Below are 26,510 nucleotides of genomic sequence, written 5' to 3'. Positions count from 1 at the left end.
TTTCTCTCCCTTCCTTCAATTGCCTCCTTAAAACCTTCCTCTTGCATTTTACCTTTCATCACCATTCCGTGAACTGCTTCCTATACAGTTATTTTTCACATTGTGAAATCTTTAATGATGTTTTATTTTGTTCAAGGTGCTATGAATGTGGAACTTGTGGTTAGAAAAAGAGGGTCTCACTTACAACAAAACAAAAATCCAGGATTAAGGTTTTACTTGTTCGGGTAACTCTAGTACAATCATTGACAATTGTTTGCATTTTCATAAAAATTAGGGAGAAGCTACTGTTGATGTGGTTGAGCAAGGAGATTGGACACCCACTTTACAACCTTCGATATCACCAGAATTAGTTGGAGATTTTCTAGGGGATACAGAAACAGAAATGGTAAATGTCTTTTTTAGCACTTTTAATACTTTATTATTTTGTGAGTTGTAATTCAGGGCATTTTCAATAGTGTAGATGAAAATAAAAAATTCCAAAGATATGTTGATAGATTAAGTGCATGGGCAAAACTGTGGCAAATGGGTTTCAATGTAAGCAAATGTGAGGTCATGCAATTTGGACCTGAAAAGGATAGACGAAGGCACTTTCTAAATGGTGAAACTCGAGACCTAGTGGAGGTGCAAAGAGGCTGGGGGATGCAGGTACAGAGATCATTAAAACATCATGAACAGGTACAGAAATTAATCAAAAAGTCAAATCGGATGGTGACCTTTATATCTAGAGGATTAGAATACAAGAGGGTAGAAGTCTTGCTTCAGCTAAAAATAAGCCCCAGTTTGTCCACACCTGGAGTACTGTGAGCAGTTCTGGGCACCTCTCCATTGGATGGACATATTGACTTTGGAGTGAGTGCAGTGTAGATTTACCAGAAATGATACCTGGACTCCACAAAGGTTAAATTATAAGGAGTGTTTACACAAACAAAGTTTGTACCTGGTATTTAGAAGGTTATGGGTGACTTGATCACAATTTTCAAGATATTAAGGGGAAACAGATAAGGTAGATGGAAACTGTTTCTGCTGATTGGGGAATCTAGGACTAGAGCGCATAGTCTAAAATTAGAGCCAGACCTTTTTGGAATGAATTTAGGAAACACTGCTACACAGAAAGGGTGGTTGAAGTTTGGAATTCTCTTCTGCAAATGGTAATTGATGCTCGATCAATTGTTAATCTTAAATCTGAGATTAATAATATTTTGTTAACCAAAGGTATTAAGGAGAATGGGGCCAAGGCAGGTATATTGAGTTAGGTCACAGTTCATTTTTGATCTCACTGAATGATGGAACAGGCCCGAGGAACTAAATGGCCTCCTCCTATTCCTATGTTCTAATTTATGAAGATTAAACTCAGAAAAAATAGTTCCACCAACCTCTATGGCCCAGTTGGTAAGTGGAATGTCAGGTGTGATAATGAACTGTGCAGAGCAGGTCTGAGGTAGCTGATCACAACTGGGGAACAGGAGGGGAGCTACACTTCATCTCTATGCCCTTGGTGTGGAATTGTTTTCATAAATTGCAGAACCATAACAATTTTCTATTCCTCCAATTTTTTTTTTACTTTTCCCATATCCAAACTCATCAATTTCACAATTGTTGTCCTTGTTTACAAGTGCTTATGGTAGTGCTACTGTATATCTTTTCAACCTGTTTTAGATCTACATTTCAACACATGCCCTCTGCCTTTGACTCATGGGCTCCTTTGCATCCTCCTTGTCTTGGCTGACAATTAGGGGCAGAACTTTAGACTTTCTGATCCCAAACCTGAAACAGTCTCCCTAAACCTCTACATCATGCTGTTTCTCTCCCTTCCTTTAATTCCCTCCTTAAAACCTTCCTCTTGCATTTTTTCTTTCATCACCATCCCTAGCACTGCTTGCTATCCAGTTATTTTTCACCTTGTGAAATCTTTAATGCTGTTTTATTTTGTTCAAGGTGCTATGAATGTGGAACTTGTGGTTAGAAAAAGAGAGTCTCACTTACACCAAACAAAAATCCAGCATTAAAGTTTTACCTGTTTGGGTAACTCTAGCACAATCATTGACAATTATTTGCATTCTCATGAAAATTAGGGAGAAGCTACTATTGATGTGTTTGAGCAAGGAGATCAGACTTTAGAACCTTCCATATTACCAGAATTAGTTGGAGATGTTCTAGAGGATACAGAAGGAAAAATGGTAAATATATTTTATAGCATTTTTAATACTTTATTATTCTGTGAGTTGTAATTCAGGGCATTTTAAACAGTGTAGCTGAAAGCAGAAAATTACAAAGATATATTGATAGATTAAGTGAATGGGCAAAACTGTGGCAAATGAATTTCGGTGTAAGCAAATGTGAGGTCATCCCCTTTGGACCTGAAAAGGATAGAACAAGGTACTTTCTAAATGGTGAAAATCGAGAAATAGTGGAGGTGCAAAGAGGCTGGGGGTGCAGGTACAGCGATGGTTAAAACATCATGAACAGGTACAGAAAATGATCAAAAAGTCAAATGGGAGGTGGTCTTTATATCTAGAGGATTAGAATACAAGGGGGTAGAAGTCTAGCTTCAGCTAAAAAATAGCCCTAGTTAGTCTGCACCTGGAGTACTGTGAGTAGTTCTGGGCACCTCTCCTTTGGATGGATATATTGACTTTGGAGGGAGTGTAGTGTAGATTTACCAGAAATGATACCTGGACTCTAAAGGTTAAATTACAAGGAGCATTTACACAAACTAAGTTTGTACCTGGTATTTAGGAGGTTATGGGTGATTTGATCACAATTTTCAAGATATAAAAGGGAAACAGATAGGGTAAATGGAAACTATTTCTACTGATTGGGGAGTCTAGGACTATGGTACATAGTCTAAAATTAGAGCCAAACCTTTTTGATGTGAAATTAGGAAACACTGCCACATGGAAAGGGTGGTCATAGTTTAGAACTCTCTTTCATAAATGGCAATTGATGCTCGATAAATTGTTAGTTTTAAATCTGAGATTGATAATTTTTTGATAACCATATTTATGAAGGGATATAGGTATATTGAGTTGGGTCGCAGTTCATCATTGTTCTCACTGAATGATGGAACAGGCCCGAGGGGCTAAATGGCCTTCTCCTGTCCCTATGTTCCTAATTTATGAAGTTTAAAATTAGCAAAAAAAATAGTTCCACTAACCTCTGTGGCCCAGCTGGTAAGTGGAATGTCAGGTGTGATAGTGAGCTGTGTGGTGCAGAACCGAAGTGGGGCAGGGTGGGGGCTACACTTCATTTGGTGTGGAATTATTTTCATAAATTGTGGAACCATAACAATTTTCTATCCCTTCAAATTTTTTTGTACTTTTCCCATATCCAAACTCATCAATTTCACAATTGTTGTCCTTGGACTGAATTTTATCAGCCCCTTGCGCCATGGGTCACGGCGCGGGTCCCGTAAATTTCTGCCGGGAGAGGCCCACCTCGACCCCCGATGTCATGAAGGGCCCGCCACATATTACCAGCAGCAAGGGGACTTCAGTGTGGCCCCCCACCGCTCGGCGGCAGCATCAATTAACCACTTGTGAAGCGCTACTTATCTCTCCTGACTGTGCAGCCCGCTGTCTCTTGCTCCACACTCCGGCATTTTACATTGAATGGGCGGCCATCACATGCCGTCCCGTTCATGAACGGAAAAGCCGACGGGACATCAGAAGGAGGAGAACTTGACAGTGAAGGTAAGTCCAGATATACAGGCGTCTCAACTCTGCATACTTGAAGGGAGGAGGGAGGGGGGAACTACGGGCGTCTCAACTCTGCGTATTGGAAGGGAGAAGGGAGGGGCCGATTATATAACACCGGAACATAGGAGCAGGAGTAGGCCATTCAGCCCGTTGAGCCTGCTCCGCCATTCAATTCGATCATGGCTGATCATATACCTCAACGCCACTTTCCCGTGCTATCCCCATATCTCTTGATGTCATTATTATCCAGATAGTTATCGATTTCTGTCTTGAAAATGCTCAACGATTGAGCTTCCACCGCCCTCTGGGGTCGAGAATTCCAAAGATTCACCACCCCCTGAAGAAATTCCTCCTCATCTCAGTCTTAAATGGCCTACCCCTTATTCTGAGACTATGTCCCCTGGTTCTAGACCGGGGTCTCAACTCTGCATACTTGTAGGGAGGAGGGAGGGGGGAATTACAGGGGTCTCAATTCTGCATACTTGAGGAGAGGAGGGAGGGGGGGATGGGATTACAGGGCCACGTCTGCAGACATGTAGGGAGCCACTGCGATTCCACCCTCCGTATAGGTTGTCAGCTCTGTGCCATTGATTGCCTCTGTCAGTGATGGAGCAATGGCACTCGAGTCACCCTGTATCTGGGGAGAGTGCCAGAAACGTTAGACGTGTGAAGCTTATATGTCTCGTGGGCCAATCGATGCAGCTTATACAATCTTTATGTGGTCATGTGGTGCCACTCATAGTGGGAGTTAAGACGGGCAATGCCATGCCATGCCACATAGCTGCTGCATGAAAACACCTGATGTACCACTCAACATCAATCTCTGCCCTGTCAGGAACCTTTGAAGAAGTGAAGGAACTGAGTTGAATTGCAATTCGAAGATGGGGATGGTTCACCCTATATTGATTGATGTGCTTCTTGTGAGGATCTATATGCACCGCAGGCAAATCCAACAGGCAGTTGCAGCCCACATAGAGGCTCTCGGTTGTGAGCAGCAGCACCCAAGGAGAGCTCGCCACTACAGATCGCCGCGCATCTACAGGTCCCGCATGACATACCTGCAGATGTCAGAGTGCCAGGGTCAGAGACGACTGCGATGTTGAGAGAGGCGATGACACATCTCTGTGCCCTGCTGAATGATGACCTGGAGACCAGGGGCTTCAGGGGACATCCTATACCTGTGGCCCTCAAAGTGACAGCGGCTCTCAATTTTTACGCCTCTGCATCATTTCAGGGGCCCACCAAAGCCCTTTGTGGGGGTCACACAGTCAGCAGTGCACTTCTACATCAGGGAGGTCATCCATGCCTTGTTCCGGATGGCTGGTGACTATATCTGCTTCAAGACGGACCCTGAAAGACAGGCCCGGAGGGCCACACATTTCAGCTCCATCGTGGGATTCCCACACTTGCAAGGGGTCATAGATTGCACCCATGTGGCCATCAAGGCCCCTGCTGGATGACCAGCTGAATACGTAAACCATAAGGGCTTCCACTCAAACAATGTATGTGATCACCGGAAACGATTCATGCAAATCTGTGCCTGCTTTCCAAGCAACTGCCATGATGCCTTCACCCTGCGCCAGTCCCAGCTGCCATTGCTGCTTATTGAAATGGCTCAATTGGAGGGGTGGCTTCTTGGAGACTAGGACTACCCCTTGCATACATGGCTCCCGACAGTGAGACACCCCACCACTGCTGCAGAAGAGAGATACAATGCTAGGCCACGGAGCTACAAGAGCCACCATTGAGCAGCCGATCGGCCTGCTGAAAATGCAATTCCACTGCCTGGATAGATCAGTGCTGCCCTGCAGTACGAGCTGGAAAGGGTAGATTGCATCATTGCTGTCTTCTGTGCTCTGCACAACTACATACTCAATAGTGGGGAGGCCTTACAGGATGAGGAGAGACATGAGCAGGACTCATCCTTGGACAATGAGGACTCTGAGGACTTATAGCAGGAAAGGCACATGGGAGGATAGAGAGCATCCAGGCACCATATGCAGGGCGAACAGCGAGCTACGGATGCACGGCAGCACCTCATTGATCAAAGGTTCTCCACGCCGTAGGAACCACCATGGGCTCTGCAAGCCATGCAGCACCCTCGTTCTGATGAAGGGTCATGACCTGAAATGTTAACTCTGCTTCTCTCTCCACAGATGCTGCCAGACCTGCTGAGTATTTCCAGCATGTCTTGTTTTTATATACCCTCGTTCACCTGATGTGCAGTAGTCCGCATCTGCAACATCTTTGTGTCCACCATTGCTGGCAGCAGCAGACTGAGCCATTGTCCATGTTACTGCATCCATGGAGACGCACATGAGTGATACTGGCATGGCAGTGATGTTATTCCATAGTTCTGAAAGCAGCCTGACTGTAGGAAGGCTGATGATCTGATTGCCCTTTGGTTGTGGACGACTTTGGCAGTCGTACCCTGTGCGCACGAGGCCTAGAGGGCCGCGGCTGACTGGGGGAGTGATCGTTCATCCTCTTCCGGCATTGGACCCTTTGACGTCGGATGGCCCCACAGCTACTCGCCTCCTCTGCCATCTCCAGCCAGGCTGCCTTGGTCAGGAGGGAAGGCCTCTTCATACCATTGCCGGGGAAAAGGGCCTCTCGCTTTGCCCGCACAGCCTGGAGGAGAGTGAGCAGGGAGGCTTTGCTGAACTGTGGGGCCACCTAGAGTATCCCTCTGCCATCCTCTGTTTTTGGTGTGGTCCTTTAAATGCAAAGATGACTCCACTGTGTAACTGCTCTAACTTCTGGCTGCAAGGTTTGTGTTGCACATGTTTGAAAACTAATGCAGGACTAGTGAGGAAATCATGCTTTTGTCATGGTTTCTCATCTATTACAATCGAGACGTGTTTACGAACACTTTGCTTCTGCAGCAGCTGATCATAATTATCGGTGTAATATTTCTAGTTAGCAATGCAGCTAAAATATGAGCATATTTTCCTGTTTTTTTACAAAGATCGTTTAATTGCAGGTACATGTCTTTTCACATAACAGTTAACAGAGAAGTACAAATTCCAAATGCATATTAGTCTGCGGCTTTTCACAGTCAGATGATTAGAGGCCCGTAGTGTGTAGATATCCTTCAATTATGGTTTTATTTCTGTTGTGTATTTGCCTTTTATGGTACATTTAAGTCTCACGTCCTGGAATGTGCAAAATGAAGATTATTCACCCTGGTGCAGCATGCCTGCAAGAAGGAATGTTACACCTGAATGGAAGAAGAGGATTGCAACTTCACAGAACAATGGGACACAGCAGGATAAGTATGTGGCAGCAAAGCAGAAAGTGCTGGGGAAAATTAGCAGGTCAGGCAGAATCTGTGGAGAGAGAAGCAAGAGTTAACTTTCAGGTCTGTGACCTGCTGAGTTTCTCCAGCATTTTCTGCTTTGCTGCCAGATTGACAGCAGCCCCACTCTTTAACAGTGTGGTAGATATTTCTTTGGCAGCTGTCAGGAAGCAGGTGCTGGGGCGCTTTAAATAGGGCCCCAGCACCTGCTGCACAGTTGCCAGAAGGTCCCTCACCGCGCCAGATGTCCCGCCTCTCCCCACATAATATCGGGGGGCGCATTGCAGTGATGCTAATGAGCCCCCGTGGGTAATATCGTGGGGGCTTGGCAGCGGCCGCTCTGTGTGGGCACGCCGCTGAGTTCAAAGCACGCCGCCGTGAAGTGCAGGGCGCTAATAAAATTCAGCCCCTTGTATACCAGTGCTTATGGTATTGCCACTGTGTATCTTTTCAAACTGTTTTAGTTCTACATTTCAACACATGCCCTCTACTTTTCTGACTCTGGATTCCTTTGCATCCTCCTTCCCTTGGCCAACAATTAGAGGCAGAACTTTAGACTTTTTGATCCCAAATCTGAAACAGTTTCCCTAAACCTCTACACCATGCTGTTTCTGTCCCTTCCTTCAATTCTTTTCTTAAAACCTTCCTCTTGCATTTTGGCTTTCATCACCATCCCTAGCACTGCTTGCTATCCAGTTATTTTTCACCTTATGAAATATTTTATGTTTTATTTTGTTCAAGGTGCTATGAATGTGGAACTTGTGGTTAGAAAAAGAGAGTCTCACTTACACCAAAAAAAATCCAGCATTAACGTTTTACCTGTTTGGGTAACTGTAGGACAGTCATCTGACAATTGTTTGCATTTTCATGCGAATCAGGGAGACGCTACTGTTGATGTGGTTGAGAAAGAAGATCGGAGACCCACTTTAGAACCTTCCATATCACCAGAATTGGTTGGAGATGTTCTGGGGGATACAGATACAGAAAAAAATGTGGTAAATGTCTTTTTTTAGTACTTGTAATATTTTATTGTAATTTGTAACATCTATTAGAATTGTTTAACTCCCCATCCGCTATGGCCCGCTTGGTAAATGGAGAGCCGAAGGTGATAGTGATTCATGGGAAATTAGAATGTACCATCAACGTTGGGTCTGAGGTAGCTGATGTCCATTCGCAACTAGTGTAGGAAGGGGAATAATGAGCCAGGATTCCCACTTTCGATCATTATCCAGTGAGGTCTACTGAAAAGTGTATGTACGTGAACTTTGGCTGAGCATGGAATAAGATTCAACTTCAATAGCTCCGTTCCCCAACCTCAACCATAGTCCTATTTCCAGTCAAGAGTCATTATGTAGGCTGATAACTTATACATCAAGGTCACTTGAGCAAAATGGTAGAGTGTTGCTGTTGTCTTTGGAACTTTATCCCAGCATGGCTCAGCACCTTCAGGCAAAGTGTGGAGGAAATTCATAGAACTTATTGTATAAATTGAAGAACAATAAGAGTTTTCCATTCCTCCAATAATTTTCTTAAATTTTAACTTGTTATATTTTCATTTAGGCATCAAGATTGTTACCATGGTCTCCATTGGGATTTATTGTGATATTAAATATGTACACTGCTTGCAGCTTAGAATATTAATTTGCCATTGCATTATACTATGGAACAGTAATGTGTATTTTTGTCCAGGAAGTTCCTCAAACCTGGTCCCAATCTGCCGCTGTAACATTATTGGAAGTCTGGCAGATGTGTGGAAAGAAGGTTTCTGCTGCAGTTAAGATGGTGAAGCAGGGAGCAGCCCTGAAGAATTTCCTGGCCTTTGTCTTTTTACAGAATATGGGCAACACTGGCATTGATACTTTCATTACCCATCCCTCGTTACCCTGTAACGATAGTGTAAGGTGATTGTAATTCCAGGGTGATTTCTCAAACATGGCCTTGACTAGATGAACAGAAGGGAGAATATCCCAAAGGATGTGGGTTGGAAGGAGGAAGAAATAAAACAGACATTTAAAATGGGGATAAAACTACATATAAGTATAAATAGAGTCAGGAGATTTCCACTGTACGGTATGTGTGTCAAAATGATAAAACAGTTGTTTATAAATGAAATAATTTAAAAAATTATAATCAGCTATAACGCAAGTGTTATATCTATGGGTTTCTTTTTCCCTAAATATTTTTGGCTTCTATGTTTGAAACTACTTTCCTAGGTGAGCACAGGCTCACTACATCCTTGTGAGTCGCTTTACTTGTTATCTAAGTAAATTTCATAATATGCCTAGGATAATAAATACTTTAAAGTTTAGTAACTCATTTAGGATGACCTCAGGACTGGCCCATCCGCCGCTGAGTTAATACCAATGGTGGCAGAAAGAGGCCCTTAATTGGGCATTTATTGCCCCTTTAGGGGCTCAATTGGCGGCGGGAAGGAAATGCCTTCCCTCCACTGACTTAATCGGGGTGGAGGCGGGAAGCTGATGGGGTCCCCACACACCACCATCCTGCCCAATTAAATGCTCTCCCCACCTCCAAACTTGCCATGAGGTAGAGCAAACACTACAGCCCCTACAGTGCGGGTTGCACTGATGAAGGCCGGGCAGTTGGTAGTCCTTCATCTCACTCATGGATGGTAAACAGCATAAAGAAACTAAAGAGAGGGGATTGAAAATAACTTGGGAAAACAATGTTCCACTTACAAAAAGTCTGCAATTGTGAGGTATTAACTAGCATAGCACCTGTTGTAAAGTATTTAATAATTGTTGTATTTTTATGCAAATCAGGAGGCAGATACTGAAGGTCCAACTGAGGAAGTGGTAGCTTCCACTTCACCAGAATTGGTTAAATATGTCCTAGAGGACACAGAAGCAGTACTGTAAAAGGTCTATTTCCTTTAATATTTTGAACTATTTTGTTCTGTTCGCAGTTCTTATAATTTGTGATATATAGCCTTTAATATTCTTTAAAACTAGCTATATTGTTTGCTCCTGATTGCTGCAAACTGCCTGTGTGTGGACTACATTTTAGAATGGGATCACACTAAATTTTTATTACATCATGTCCACCAGAAAGAATTGCTTACAAAATGGACAAAGAAGCCTCCATCTCCTCCCTTGAGTAATTTTTCTGTCTTCTTGAGATAACCTATTGAAGGCCTGTAAAGTTGTTCATCTGGAGAAACACTGATTATAAATCTCAAAGTAGACTAAGATTTAAATTCTATGGCACATAAAAGTACCAAAATTCTCTGTTGAGGAAAGGTAGTATGCAGGCTGGCATTCATATTTAAGAATTGGTTGAACCTTTTCCAGAGGAAGCACTAAACAACGTCTGTTATATTTCCCAGTTTAAAAAAATATTTGGTTCTGTGGATTATTTTATGATCATTTGTAATGTTAAATATTAGGGAAGTGTTTTCTGAAAAATGAAGAATTTTTCTCTTTTTCAAATGACTGTTAAAATAGTAGATAAAGTCAAATGCATTCATTTGATACTACGATAATCACTAAAATTATTTTTGACCTATTAATAGAATTATACTTCAAGCAAAAAACATTATAACATTATTCTTGATTACCAATCATTTAATAATTGTTGGAAATTAGGCTGATTTTATATTTATTTTACCCATGTAACATTAATCACAGGTGATGCTGGATGAGGGTGTGTTGAGTGTGGCAGAATTCTCACAAGGGTCTACATTTGAGACAATTGATGCTGAAGAGCTGAAAACTGAAAAGAGCAGACCATCCACACAAAGCAGCCATCAAGAACTTACTAGACCAGGACTGCCGCATTTAGGTAATAACGTAAAGTTAGCACTGGTGATATGATTTGCCAGATGAGTTCTGAATGTTGAACCAATGAAAGTAGATCACTCATATGTAAAAATGAGTAGTGAGACCACTGTAATCTTTACCTGTTACCTGGTTGATACAGTGGTGAGAATACAGCGTTTGTTGTGGGGGCCAACAATGACGGTTTTTGTCTTTCAATATCTTCAAATATTTACCAGGAGAAAATTTCAGCTCATCTAAAACAGGATGTTCGATAAGCACTCTGACAGCATAGGCAGTGGAGTGGTCAAGAGAAATGGTGGAAAGGTAGATGAGGAACAGGATGGGGGTCAAAGAATTCCAGAGATAATGATGCTGGGACTGGAAGAGGGGCCATTGCTAAAGATGCTCTGCTTACAATTTGATAAATAAGAGTGGAACCAAGCAGGGCAGTCCCACTGAGCTAGTATCTGCAATGAACTCAGCTGGGCCAACATTAGGATGCTACATTAGCCTCAGTACCCTGAGCTAGGGAGGGGAAAATCAACCATGGTTCACGCTTCTATATTGTCCATTGACACCTACTTAAAGACCGTTGACATTGAGCGAGGACATAATCCAGATTGGTTTTAGTATGATCACAGCCAAATAAACTGTCAAGAGTCATAGGTGAAGAATAATTGTTTAGGTGAGTACCAGTTGATGCAGGAACCTATGGAACCATTAACATCTTCAAGCAGAGAAAGGAGCTACATAATTGAATGTTCCTGGCCTTGTAATACAGCACATTCTCAACGTTACTAGGAGCAGCATCATGGGAGGTCCAGTAGGTTTTTTTTGGCATTTTAACCAAAAGGCCCATTATTACGTTAGCATAACTTCGTAGGTTCCATTGTTTTCTGTCTTTCAGGAGAAATAAAAATAACTTTTCCTCTTTCCCTAGAGTTGCAATTAGAATGTCCTAAAAGCCCCGCCATTGTGTGTGAGTCAGATGAAGAATCAGATATGGATGAAGAACAGACAGAATTGGTTGTGCTTGACCCAGATCATGTAAGAAATGTTCTTGCATTATTATTTTCATTATCATTATTTTCAAAATCAATACATGTTTTGTACTTTAAATTTTAATAGTGATATATACTTTAACAGAATTAAAGCAATTCTGAAGACCATTGTCATGATTTTTATAAACAAAATGTTGCTATTTGTTGGTATTAGGACTGTACTATTCAATGAATTATAAGCTAATAAGTACTTGGGAATAATTCTGAGGCAGTACATTAAGCAAGGAATTCCAACACAAAATAAAAATGTAAGCAGTTTGTAACAGTAATCTAAGCTTAGAAATAAAAGTAGAGCTTTAGAGGACTCTGTCATCAGTTATTGTTAGTAATTTTTGTGGATGAGCATTTATTCTGTTTTTTGCTGATAGCAGCTGTCATTGTGGATATTACACTCCATATCTGAGATGCATAATGATGAAGATTATTGATTGTGACATGATTATTGCAGACTTGATTCTAATTTTCAGCAATGTCTTTGCCATATAATTGATTCATGAATTAAAATATTAAATTGATTGCAAAATCTTTGGTTCTCTACATACATTTGATACACTGAATTGCGTTGTAAGGAGAATATCTTTCCAGTTGCTAGTTCTCTCTGTTGCCATTTTTTTAAACCATATTGAGCTGTTTGCTGAAGACAACTGAAAACAGTGTAGAACCTCTCCTGATGTGAAATCATGAAGTCATGCTCCAGCAATATCATGCATGAATAGTAATGGAGACTATGGGCTGCACATCTTATTTTAAAAAAAATCACTTTGTGATGTCACATCAAAATCTCTGCCTGTCTTTAACCAGCAGTTGTATAGCACAAACCATTTAGTCAGGGATAACAGTTATGTATGTCAATCATTCCCGTAATATATGATCAATTATGACCAATTCAATACAATACACTTGCATTTTAAGATTCTGTAAAGAAAACACCTATCCCTCCACACGTCAGCTAGCAGAGCACGTCATACAGAAACTTGAAAAATACTTCATTCTCAGCTTTTGTCATCAGTTGGATGAATACAGGTTCAGCAAAATAACAAAGGGATAGTAATCTACAGTATAATTGTTTTTAATAATATAGCCTCTAATGAAGCGCTTCCAGGAATCTCTGAAGAACCATCTTTCAAAGCAATTGGACAAGTTAATCCTGGAGCTCAGGGAATTGGTAAGTGCAATAACAGAGCTTTTAATGCATCACATATAATCAAATAATATAAATTTTAATGCAGTGTTTCGGCATTCAGCAACATTTAAATTACAGGTCTCCAACAATAACAGTTATGTACGGCAGTGATGGAACCTATTCTGCAAAAAATTGTTTGTTAAATATAACCCTTGACGACAGACTTTTTGACTTGGCTATTAGTTGCAATCTAACACTTGTCACTTTCCATAGAGAGAGGAAGTGTCAGCAAGCATGATATTCAAAATTTGAGAAAATCACTATTAAAATCATTTATCTGCTTGGTATTGCTTTTAAGATAGCACCATCTCTTTTTGAACACTGCAGTATGCGGTTAAATGATGCAATTATTTCTAATCTCAACAGGATTCTGTATCTTTTAGTAAACCGTGTTATGTGTTCACCATTGTGATTACTACAGTATATAAGTGGTGAAGGGTAATTACATACACCAATGCAATGTAATTCCAAGCCCCAAACAGTTTACAGATTAAAAACAAATTGGGGCCAATCGTAAAGACTACTTTCTTTTCTCGAAGACATGGAAAATAAAAAAGCAAACAGCTGAGCGTGAAGACAGAGGAGTGATACTTTACGGAACACAACAGTCTCTTGCCCAAATCCAAATGGAACTTGAAAAATTACATGATCGTTGCTCATCAGCTTCAGCAAAGAGAAGAAAGGCAGAGGAAGATTTGGCACATGTGAGGAATCTTTACCAAATATCTCAAGCCACAACAAATAGTGAGCGCTCAAAAGGTGAGCTTAATAATTTAGTTAATTGTTTGCTACAGCTAGTAAACTGAAACAAAACTCTCATTGAAGCCAATGACTTATTAGTTAATAGAAGTCTCCCTTCTAAATGCTTAAATGTGTTTGCTGAATATGTAGAAAGGAAAATGATTATGCTGGACTCAAATTAGACAAATGCACATAACATTTGACCTGCTGTAACATGCTCTCTTCTGCACACAACTGAGCAAGGCAACCCGAATCAAAAAATACTTGCCTTTTATGCACAGTAAGACCTTCAATAACTGGCAGGCAAGCAGAATAAAAGATCGCAAGGTGCTTTATAGTGGCGTAAATAGACAAAAATGAATGCCAAGACAAAGAAGGAGGTATTAGGCTTGGCCAAAGAAGTTAATTTTAAGGAGGGTATTAAAGAAGGAAACAGAGGTGTAGAGGCAGAAATGTTCAGGGAGGGAATTCCACAGCACAAAGACAGCTGGTGGGATGAACAGAAGTGGGATGCACAAAGGCAGAGTCAGAGGAACAGAGAGTTATAGATGGTTGTTCAGCTGGAGAAGGTGAGAGGGATAGTAAGAGGTGAAGCTATGATGGCATTTAAACATGAGGATAAGAATTTTCAATTGGAGGCTGTGGAGGGCCAGGAGCCAATGTAGTCAGCAAGGACAGGAAAGGATGAGTGGGCGGGACTTGCTGCTTTATAGGATACGGGCAGTAGAATTTTGGATGAGCTAGAGTTTACAGAGTGTGGAGGATGGGGAAGCCAGATAGGGGAGCACTGTAATGGTCATGTCTAGAGAGGACAACGGCATGAATGACAATTTCAGCCACACATGGGTTGAGGCAGGAATAGAGTCCGGTATTGTTGTGCAGAGTTGATTATACGATCTTTGTATGGAGGGGCTAAAGGGTCAGGAGCTCAGCTGAGTTGAAAAGGACACTAAGGTTGCAAACAGACTGATTCAGCCTGAGACAGTAACTGAGGATGGGCAGCTAAGGATGAGGAGTTTGTGGCAGGGGCTGAGGACAATGGTCCCAGTGTTTAACTGAAGGAAATTGTGGCTCATCCAAATCTGGATTTTGGACAAGCAGTCTGACAACACAGAGGTAGATGCAGTGTCAAGAGAGGTGGTGGAGAAGTGAAACTGGGTATCGTCAGCATACACGTGGAAGCCAAACCCCAAGTCTGTGAATGATGCCACCATTACTAGGCGGCACAGTGGCGCATTGGTTAGCACCGCAGCCTCACAGCTCCAGGGACCCGGGTTCGATTCCGGGTACTGCCTGTGTGGAGTTTGCAAGTTCTCCCTGTGTCTGCGTGGGTTTTCTCCGGGTGCTCCGGTTTCCTCCCACAAGCCAAAAGACTTGCAGGTTGATAGGTAAATTGGCCATTATAAATTGTCACTAGTATAGGTAGGTGGTAGCGAATTATAGGGACAGGTGGGGATGTTTGGTAGGAATATGGGATTAGTGTAGGATTAGTATAAATGGGTGGTTGATGTTTGGCACAGACTCGGTGGGCCGAAGGGCCTGTTTCAGTACTGTATCTCTAATCTAATCTAATGGGACAGTATTTAGATGAGGAAAAGAAGGGGATCAAGGACAAAGACTATAAAATTCATCAGCAAATAGTAATTAGGTTTCTCTAATCTTATGTTATAAAGCCAGTAGATTGTTGGAGGAAAGGCAAACTGAGGATGGTAATGAAATCCCCAAAATTTTTAGGTGCTACCAAAAAGGGGAGATAAAATATGAGACAATGAAATGGGATTTTCTCCAATACACTGAGAACGTGACAAGGAATAGGTGCGAGTAGGATAGCGTATTTGCAGTTCAGGAAAAACTGCGAGGAAAGTTCAAAAACGTACTGACTCAAAATGTGGTTAACTCTTACATGCCCTCTGAAATGGCCTAGCAAGCCACTCAGTTGTACCTAACCGCTACGAAGTCAATAAAAAGGAATGAAACCGGATGGACCACCCGGCATCGACCTAGGAACCGGAAACGACAACGGCAAACTCAGCCCTGTCGACCCTGCAAAGTCCTCCTTACTAACATCTGGGAGCTTGTGCCAAAGTTGGGAGAGCTGTCCCACAGACTAGTCAAGCAACAGCCTGACATAGTCATACTCATCGTAGACTAGGTATTGTACAACGAGAGAGAAATAATTGACAATCTAGTGGTGCGAGACCCCTTGGGGATGAGCGATCATAATATGATAGAATTCTTCATCAAGATGGAGAGTGACGTATTTGATTCTGAGACTAGGGTCCTGAATCTTAGTAAAGGATACTACGAAGGTATGAGGCACAAGTTTGGCTATGATGGATTGGGAGACGTTACTAAAAGGGATGACGGTGGATAGGCAATGGCAAACATTTAAAGAGCGCATGGATGAACTGCAACAATTGTTTATCCCTATCTGGCGCAAAAGTAAAACGGGAAAGGTAGCTAAACTCCACAGTGGCGCAGTGGTTAGCACCGCAGCCTCACAGCTCCAGTGACCCGGGTTCAATTCTGGGTACTGCCTGTGTCTGCATGGGTTTCCTCCAGGTGCTCCGGTTTCCTCCCACATGCCAAAGACTTGCAGGTTGATAGGTAAATTGGCCATAATAAATTGCCCCTAGTATAGGTAGGTGGCAGGGAAATATAGGGACAGGTGGGGATGTGGTAGGAATATGGAATTAGTGTAGGATTAGTATAAATGGGTGGTTGATGGTCGGCACAGACTCGGTGGGCCGAAGGGCCTGTTTCCGTGCTGTATCTCTAAACTAAAAAAACTAAACTAAAACTCACGGAATCATACCTTACAGACAATGCCCCAGACACTGTCATCACCATCCCCGGGTATGTCCTGTCCCACCGGCAGGACAGACCCACTAGAGGTGGTGGCACAGTGGTAGACAGTAGGGAGGGAGTTGCCCTGGGAGTTCTCAACATCGACTCCAGATCCCATGAAGTCTCATGGCATCAGCTCAAACATGGGCAAGGTAACCTCCTACTGATTACCGCCTACCGCCCTCCCTCAGCTGATGACTCAGTACTCCACTATGTTGAACACCACTTGGAGGAAGCACTGAGGGTGGCAAGGACACAAAATGTACTCTGGGTGGGGGACTTCAATGTTCATCACCAAGAGTGGCTCTGTAGCACCACTACTGACCTAGCTGGTCGAGTCCTGAAGGACATAGCTGCTAGACTGGGTCTGCGGCAGGTGGTGAGGGAACCAACACGAGGGAAAAACATACTTGACCTCGTCCTCACCAATCTGCCTGCCGCAGATGCTTCTGTCCATGACTGTATTGGTAGGAGTGACCACCGCACAGTCCCGCCTTCACATTGAAGATACCGTCCATCGTGTTGTGTGGCACTACCACCGTGCTAAATGGGATAGATTTTGAACAGATCTAGCAATGCAAAACTGGGCATCCATGAGGCGCTGTGGACCATCAGCAGCAGCAGAATTGTACTCAACCACAATCTGTAACCTCATGGCCCGACATATCCCCCACTCTACCATTACCATCAAGTCAGGAGACCAACCCTGGCTCAATGAAGAGTGCAGGAGGGCATGCCAGGAGTAGCACCAGGCATACCTCAAAATGAGGTGTCAACCTGGTGAAGCTACAACACAGGACTATCTGCGTGCCAAACTGCGTAAGCAGCATGCGATAGACAGAGCTAAGCTATCCCATAACCTACGGATCAGATCTAAGCTCTGCAGTCCTGCCACATCCAGCCGTGAATGGTGGTGGACAATTAAACAACTAACTGGAGGAGGTGGCTCCACAAATATCCCCATCCTCAATGATGGGGCAGCCCAGCACATCAGGGCGAAAGATAAGGCTGAAGCATTTGCAACAATCTTCAGCCAGAAGTGCCGAGTTGATGATCCATCTTGGCCTCCTCCTGAAGTCCCCAGCATCACAGATGCCAGACTTCAGCCAATTCGATTCACTCCACGTGATATCAAGAAACGACTGAAGGCACTGGATACTGCAAAAGCTATGGGCCCTGACAATATTCCAGCAATAGTACTGAAGATCTGTGCTCCAGAACTTGCCGCGCCCCTAACACTGGCATCTACCATGCAATGTGGAAAATTGCCAAGGTATGTCCTGTACACAAAAAGCAGGACAAGTCCAACCCGGCCAATTACTGCCCCATCAGCCTACTCTCAATCATCAGTAAAGTGGTGGAAGGTGTCATCAACAGTGCCATCAAGTGGCACTTGCTTAGCAATAACCTGCTCAGTGACGCTCACTTTGGGTTCCGCCAGGGCCACTCAGCTCCTGACCTCATTACAGCCTTGGTTCAAACATGGACAAAAGAGCTGAACTCAAGAGGTGAGGTGAGAGTGACTGCCCTTGACATCAAGGCAGCATTTGGCCGAGTATGGCATCAAGGAGCCCTAGCAAAACTGAGGTCAGTGGGAATCAGAGGGAAAACCCTCCGCTGGCTGGAGTCATACCTAGCGCAAAGGAAGATGGTTGTGGTTGTTGGAGGTCAATCACCTGTGCTCCAGGACATCACTGCAGGAGTTCCTCAGGTTAGTGTCCTGGGCCCAACCATCTTCAGCTGCTTCATCAATGATCTTCCCTCAATTGTAAGGTCAGAAGTGGGGATGTTCGCTGATGATTGCACAATGTTCAGCACCATTCGTGACTCCTCAGATACTGAAGCAGTCCGTGTAGAAATGCAGCAAGACCTGGACAATATCCAGGCTTGGGCTGATAAGTGGAAAGTTACATTTGCGCCACACAAGTGCCAGGCAATGACCATCTCCAACAAGAGAGAATCTAACCATCTCCCCTTGACATTTAACAGCATTACTGTCGCTGAATCCCCCACTATCAACATCCTAGGGGCTACCATTGACCAGAAACTGAACTGGAGTAGCCATATAAATACCGTGGCTACAAGAGCAGGTCAGAGGCTAGGAATCCTGAGGCGGGTAACTCACCTCCTGACTCCCCAAAGCCTGTCCGCCATCTACAAGGCACATGTCAGGAGTGTGATGGAATACTCTCCACTTGCCTGGATGGGTGCAGCTCCAACAACACTCAAGAAGCTTGACACCATCCAGGACAAAGCAGCCCGCTTGATTGGCACCCCATCTACAAACATTCACTCCCTCCACCACTGACGCACAGTGGCAGCAGTGTGTACCATCTACAAGATGCACTGCAGCAATGCACCAAGGCTCCTTAGACAGCACCTTCCAAACCCGCAACCTCTACCAACTAGAAGGACAAGGGCAGCAAATGCATGGGAACTGGTGTAGCCATATAAAGCCATATAACCTGCAAGTTCCCCTCCAAGTCACACACCATCCTGACTTGGAACTATATCGGCGTTCCTTCACTGTCGCTGGGTCAAAATCCTGGAACTCCCTTCCTAACAGCACTGTGGGTGTACCTACCCCAAATGGACTGCAGCAGTTCAAGAAGGCAGCTCACCACCACCTTCTGAAGGGCAATTAGGGATGGGCAATAAATGCTGGCCTAGCCAGCGATGCCATAATCCTGAATGAAAAAAAAAAGTTGCAATCCAAGTGGGAAAAGAGGTGGAGGAAGGATCTTTATCACATGTTCAGCTTTTTCTTGTACTCTGGCCATAGGCGTGAGAGTCGTGTTGGAAGATCCTGAAAATGACAGCTATTTAAGTCTGACAGATTTGTGGTTTTTACACAATTAAGAGAAAAAAATATATTTGGCACAACATATTAAGCTTTCTGGACATGTCTATCAATGAAGGGGATATGGGAGTTCTATCTGAAATCAGAGAAGATTGTAAGGCTACAAAAATCAGAAGTAGTAGTACTGAGGGTAAAGCCATCAGTTAAGTTTAATATAAAAAGAAAGAAGGCACCTAAATTCATGTTTAGTTTACATAAAAAGTTGACCTATGTGAAACTCACTTGTTCTAATTTATTCATATTTAATAAGGGTGATGGAAATGCCTATCACAGAGTTCTGCAAAAAAGAAAGTACATGGGGGATAGCAGCCAGAATTGTCTTTATGTATACAGAGCGTTCTCGTCATCAGTGTACAGAAGTGGAAACTTTTATAGAACAAAATCATTTTTTTACAATTCACTTTGGACGGACTAATATGGAAAGACAGTGTATGGTACGATTTTTAGAAGTGTAGATGAGCAGAGAGATTTTGGTATAAAAACATAAAATGCTAGAAATACTCAACAGATCTGACAGTATCTTTGGAGAGAGAAACAGAGATAACATTTTAGGTTGATGACCCTTCATCAGAACTGGGAAAAGTTAGAAATGTAATAGATTTTAAGTAGATCAAAATGGGGAGACTGCCACTGGCAACATTAAAAGTCAATCTTTGTAAGTTGTAGGTAAAAAATTCAAAATTAATACAATAATGCTTCAGTGAGAAAATGCTAATTTCCCATATTCTATTTCTCCTTTTTAACTTATTCTCCACCTTTCCCTATTGACAATGAGCTTGAAAAAACATTTGTTTATTTATTCAGAAATTAAGGTTGAAGTACTTGGTTGCAATTTTGAAATATTCTGATTTCTTCCAAATGTAAATCGCTATCTTGAACCCATTAAACCAAACATAGTTTGCCATAGATATGGTCTCAGTCAACAGAAGTTAGAACTCAAGTAACGACTGTGCATGCTGACCCTTTTGAGATAGCATTGATTTTGAATGATGCTCCTTGTTGTTATCATGTCATCTCATCCTAGTGTCACAGCTACAAACAGAAGTTGAGAATATTGCACTGCGGCATTTCTACATGGAGAACTTAAAACATGATGTTTGCTCTGATATTATGGTGATGAAGCGCACAGCAGAAAAATTAGAGGCTGAAAAATTACAGGCAGCAAAGCTGAAACAGAAGCAGGTACAGTGGATCACAAATTTGTCTTAATAATTACCTGATACAAGTTCCGATCAATCATGGGTAGAATTTTCCCAGGCTAGTGGAGGCGGGTTTGGGGGCCTGCCGGGTAGGAGAAATGCAGGTTCCTTCCTCCTCCCGGCTTTCCCAGGGGAGTGTTGGCAGTGCAGTGGGGAACACCCATGGCTGTGGCAGAATGCCAATTGAAGTACTCAAGGCAATCAGGAGCGAATATGTAAATGGATTCCCTCTTTCCCAACAGCGCAGGAGTTCCATGCTGTGACTGTAACTCTGCAGATTGGAGAAGGCAAGTGCACAGTGGGAAGAACCTTTTCAGTGAAATTGACAAGCTGTGAAGGCTTTGATCAATTAAACTGAAGAGCTCCAGCCATAGCTAGGTGAGAGGCTGTTGTTCAAAGCACTCCATCTTTCAGAGAGTGCTACTACCTCTTAACAGATAATTGCCAACTGCTTGGAAGGCACTTAATCTGTCCAGCACTTCACCCACCTTCAGTTGCACTTTCCAGCTGCCAGTCTTCAAAGCAGCACAAGAGCAGCTTATACAGCATTTGGCCGAGTCTACCTCTGCTAAGGATCAAGGGTAGGCAGCTGCCAACTGCTCCAGCAGAAGCAGGAGCAACACCAGCAGCAGTACCAACTGCCTTCTCCTCATTCACATACCCCTCCACAGGGCAGAGGGGATGCCTACCATGATCTAGCTGGAAGGAGGCAAGATTCTGTGGGTGTAGCAGCCTGAAAAATCCAAGTGCTGCTGAGCTTTTCTGCCATGGTCGCTTTAAACAGTAATGCTTCCTCTGGCAGAATGGCTGCATCATCCTGCCCTCTTGAATTGGTTGGGGAGCCTGGAGGCAGGCTCTTAATTGGCTTGCTCTGTTAAAGAGCAACCGGAAGGCCCACTAATTAGGAGTAAAACCAGAAAGTGCTGGAAATACTCAACAGGTCAGGCAGCATCTGTGGTGAGTGAAGCAGAGTTAATGTTTCAGGTCGGTGACCTTTCATCAGAACTAGCAAAGGTTAGAAATGTAATTGGTTTTAGGCAAGTAAAGGAGGAGTGGAGGGAAAAGAGAACAAAGTGGAAGGTGTGTGATAAAATAGAGGGCTGGAGAGATTAACTGGCAAGGAGGTCATGGGGCAAAGGCAAAGAGAGTGTGCTAATAGCGTGGTGAAAGACAAAGCATTAGTGCAGAGAGAGTGTTAATAACAGAATAATGAACAGCCCTAGCCAAAAGCACAATGATGAAAAAACCAGTAGGCAGGCACATGGCAAAAAAAATGATGAAACAAAATAAAATAAAGATAAAAAAGGTGCTAGTGATGCTCTGAAATGATTAAACTCAATGTTCAGTCTGGTAGGCTGTAGCATGCCTAATCAGAAAACGAGGTGCTGTTCCTCGGGCTTTTGTTGATATTCACTGGAACACTGCAGCAGGTCCAGGACAGAGATGTAGGCATGAATTGGCAAGCAACCGGAAGCTCAGGGTCATGTTTTCGGACTGAGCAGAGATGTTCTGCAAAGCATCACCCAAGCTGCATTTGGTCTCCCCAATGTAGAGGAGACCACATTGTGAGCAGCGGATACAGTATACTAAATTGAAAGAAGTACAAGTAAATTGCTGCCTCACCTGAAAAGAGTGTTTGGGGCCTTGGATGGTGAGGAGAGGGGAGGTAAAAAGCAAGTATTACACCTCCTGTGATTGCATGGGAAGGTGTAGTGGGAAGGGGATGAGGTGTCAGGGGTAATGGAGGAGTGGACCAGGGTGCCGTGGAGGGAAATATCCCTTCGGAATGCTGACGGGGAGGGGAGGGGAAGATGCATTTGGTGGTGGCATCATGCTGGTGGTGGCAGAAATGGTGGAGGATGATCATTTGGATGTGTAGGCTGGTTGAGTGGAAAGTGAGGACAAGGGAACCTTGTCATGATTCTGGGAGGGAGGGGAAGGGGTGAGGGCAGAAGTGCGGGAAATGGTTCAGACACAGTTGAGGACCCTGTCAACCACAGTGGGGGTTCTTCAACCTCAGTTGAAGAAAAAAGACCTATCAGAAGCGGTGTTGTGGAAGGTTGCATCATCAGAGCAGATGCGCTGAAACGGAGAAATTGGGAGAATGGAATGGAGTCCTTGCGGGAAACAAGGTGTGAGGAAGTGTATTCGAGATAGCTGTAGGAGTCGGTGGGCATATAATGAATATTAGTGGATAGTCTATCACCAGAGATGGAGACAGAGAAGTCGAGGAAGGGAAGGGAAGTGTCAGAGATGGACCATGTAAAGGTGAGAAAAGGGTGGATGTTGGAAGCAAAGTTGATCAAGTTTTCCAGTTCGGGGTGGGAGCAGGAAACGGCACTGATACAGGCATCAATGTACTGGAAGAAGTGTTGGGGCAGGGGGCCTGGGTAGGACTGGAACAAGGAATGTTCGACATACCCCACAAAAAGACAGGCATAACTAGGACCCATGCGGGTACCCATAGCAACACCTTTTACTTGAAGGAAGTGAGATGAAGGAGAAGTTGTTCAATGTGAGAATAAGTTCAGCCAGGCAGAGGAAGATGGTGGTGGATGGGGACTGGTTGGGCCTCTGTTCAAGGAAAAAGCGGAGAGCCCTCAGACTGTCCTGGTGGGGAATGGAGGTGTAGAGAGATTGGACGTCCGTAGTGAAGAGGATGCAGTAAGGGCCAGGAAACTGGAAATTGTCAAAATGACGTAGGCCGTCAGAAGAGTCACAGATGTAGGTGGGATGAGACTGGACCAGGGGAGAAAAGATAGAGTCAAGATGGGAAGAAATAAGTTCAGTGGAACAGGCTGAAATGATGGGTCTCCCAGGACAGTCCTGTTTGAGTATTTTGGGAAGGAGGTCGAAGCGGGCTGCCTGGGATTGCAGGACTATGAGGTTGGAAGCTGTAGAGGGAAGATCTCCGGAGGAGATGAGGCCATTGACAGTCCTGTAGACAGTTGTTTGGTGGTGGGGTCATGGTCCAAGGGGGAGGTAGGAAGAAGTCTCAGAGAGTTGGCACTCAGCCGCTGCAAGGTAGCGGTCGGTACGCCAGACAACAACAGCACCACCCTTGTCAGCAGGTTTGATCACAATGTCGGGGTTAGACCTGAGAGAATGGATTGCAGCAAGTTCAGAGAGAGACTGGTTAGATAGAGTGAGTGAGGGAAGCGGAGAAATTGAGACAGCCGATGTCTCGCCGACAGTTCTCAATGAAAAGATCTAGAGCGGGAGGCCTGAGGGAGGGGTCCAGGTGGTAGAGAATGCTGGAGGAAGATGAATGGGTCTGCTGGTTGTGGGGAGGACTCCTGGTCAAAGAAGTGAGCCCGGAGGCGAAGGCGATGGAAGAAGAGCTCAACGCCACGCCGAACGCGAAATTCATTGAGGTGGGGGTGTAAGGGGATAAAACTGAGTCCTTTGTTGAGTATAGAATGTTCAGCATTAGAAAGGGGAAGATCGGAGGGTTTTGTGAATACATGACAAAGGGTCAGATCAGAAAGGATGGGGTCATAGGGAAGTGAAGGGAAAGAAGGATCTGGAGGGGCATTAGTCTCCATCAGCTGCTGGAGCTTGCGTTCCTTAACACTTGAAAGGAAGAAAAAAAGTTTTTTGTTAATGCGTCAGATAAGACGAAGGATGAAATGAAACTGCGGAGTAGAACAGCTTTGAGATAAGGTGAGGTGGTGCTTCTGGAGAGAGAGGTCGAGTGTGTACATGTGGTGACACATGGCAATGAGTGTGGATCTCAGGATGTGGTGAGAACAGCAGTCCGAGGAACATTGTATTTCTCGGAGATATCTGTAATCCTGGGTGGATTCAAAACAGTAAGTCGGAGCCTTACAGTTGTTGAGGAAGGAGATGTGGCTGTGAAAATGAGTTTTGGTAGACATCTTATCAAACACCAGGAGGGAAATAGAAAGCAATGAAGGTGAACGAGGTTAAAAGAGACAAAACGAAAATCCCGTCGGAGAGAAGAGCTGAACTTCTTCAAGGTAAGCATTCCTGGAAGAGAAGTGGCAGTGAATTAAACACTAAAATAAAAGCAAAATACTGTGGATGCTGGAAATCTGAAATAAAATTCATTCTAACTGAAGGACATTTTATTTAGTATGGTATGGTATCCTACATGCAGTAGCTGTCTACATTATGCTTCCTGTCTTGGTGAAAAGATGACTACACGCATGATTACTGTAGTGATAATCTTTCTCTCTATGTAAAACAGGACTTTTGGCTATTTCAGATATCTTATTTACTTAGAGGGCTGGCCGAACTAAGGGCTCTCAGATAAAATTGATAAGGGAACTCTGGACTCGAATATAAATTTTATAATGAGCTTTCTGCTTGTTTTTTGATAGTCAATCTAAAATTAATATCAAGGCTTCAGGCCTCTCAAGTATACATGTGCCTAGAATGCTTTAAAGCAAGCAGTCAGTATGCACAAATTTGCCTAATTTTATAAATGGGAAAAGAGTTAAATCTAAGATGTCACTCTCTCAAATTCTGTAGTCAGGGAGCTGTAAAATGACATAAAAACAAGAAATGCTGGAAACACTCAGCAGGTCTGGCAGCATCTGTGGAGAGAGAAGCAGAGTTAACGTTTCAGGTCGCCAACCTTCAGAACTGGCAAAGGTTAGAAATTTAATAGATTTTATGCAAGTAAATGGGGGTGGGGGTAAAAGAGAACAAAAGGGAAAGTTTGTGATAGGACAGAGGGCTAGAGAGATTAACTGACAAGGAGGTCATGGAGCAAAGACAAAGAGAGTGTGGCAATGGTGTGGTGAAAGACAAAGCATTAGTGCAGAGAGAGGGTTAATGACAGAATAACAAACAGCCCTAGTCAAAAGCACAATGATCAAAAAACCAGTAGGCAGGCATATGGTAAAAAATTGCTAATCGGGAGGTTGGGTTTGCAACCTGAAAATGGTCCTGCCATTGCTCCAGAAACTAAGGTGATCCGATTCTGCCCATGTTACAAAGTGGGAGAACATTGATACTATAAGGAAATAGAGTGATCAGAGTAATCTGTTCTGTATAAAATTGCCTTTACTTTGGGCTGGAACTTGTTTAGCAGTTACATTGAACTGTATCTGCACCTATGCCTCAAAGTACTGCCAGTCAAGAGAATTAGCAGACTGCCTAGTCTGCTCCTTGGGTCTCCGCTGATGCTGTATTTAAGCTAATCACTGAGAACTGTGCGACTGCAGTCTGGAATAGATCATCCCCATTTGGAGAAGTGACTAGAACTCTGCACAACCTCTTCCTTTAAAGAGTGTTAAAATTAGGAACTTGCCATTCAGAAGATCAACACTGTTAACTTGCCCATAACATAATGCAGCATAACACCAAAGTGTTGTGCTACTTCTCTTGGTACTTTACATTTAAAAATCTAACTTCCATGTAATCCAATCTGTTTGAAAATGTAGAGAGTTGACTTAAGAAGCTTATCAAGAACTGAGATGCTGGCATTTCTTTTTTTTTGGTCATTATAATATCAGAAATACTATGTTGCTTTACAGTTGCATAATTTTAGAATTCCTCAGCAAATTCAATTGAAACATCAAATTTTGATTTAAAAATAGTTTTTAAAATCCTTTCTACTTTTTGCTTAGCATTGTACTGTAAAGACCTTGATCTTTCCCACCATGCTGTTACATACATTCTACCCGAAGCCCCATTTTCTCCATAAGCAATAATCATCTTCCAGGGGCCTCGTAAGTCAAGTAATGGCACCCAACCCATAAATAATAACACTACAACTTATGATTTATTTCTAACTTATAAATATTTTCAGACTTCCATTTGCTTTAGTAATCTTCATGGCTTTTAATGATTTATTTACACAAAACAGATAAATCACTT

The 26,510-nt window shown here is 43.2% G+C and overlaps 1 protein-coding gene across 1 annotated transcript in view; it reads left to right on the top strand.

Annotated features, from left to right (window-relative positions):
* ccdc40 (coiled-coil domain 40 molecular ruler complex subunit) overlaps positions 1-26,510 on the top strand; it is a 105,434-nt gene that overhangs the window by 16,690 nt on the left and 62,234 nt on the right. The window contains exons 4-11 of the mRNA XM_068058235.1: positions 275-385; positions 2,073-2,177; positions 7,872-7,988; positions 10,641-10,794; positions 11,713-11,819; positions 12,915-12,998; positions 13,556-13,775; positions 20,489-20,646. Coding sequence (XP_067914336.1) covers positions 275-385; positions 2,073-2,177; positions 7,872-7,988; positions 10,641-10,794; positions 11,713-11,819; positions 12,915-12,998; positions 13,556-13,775; positions 20,489-20,646 — 1,056 coding nt within the window. The remainder of the gene's footprint in view (positions 1-274; positions 386-2,072; positions 2,178-7,871; positions 7,989-10,640; positions 10,795-11,712; positions 11,820-12,914; positions 12,999-13,555; positions 13,776-20,488; positions 20,647-26,510) is intronic.

This window comes from Heterodontus francisci, chromosome 26, assembly GCF_036365525.1.
Source record: "Heterodontus francisci isolate sHetFra1 chromosome 26, sHetFra1.hap1, whole genome shotgun sequence".
Lineage (NCBI taxonomy): Eukaryota > Metazoa > Chordata > Chondrichthyes > Heterodontiformes > Heterodontidae > Heterodontus > Heterodontus francisci.
The sequence above is the reverse complement of the archived record's forward strand: the minus strand, read 5'-3'. Positions and strand labels throughout refer to the sequence as shown.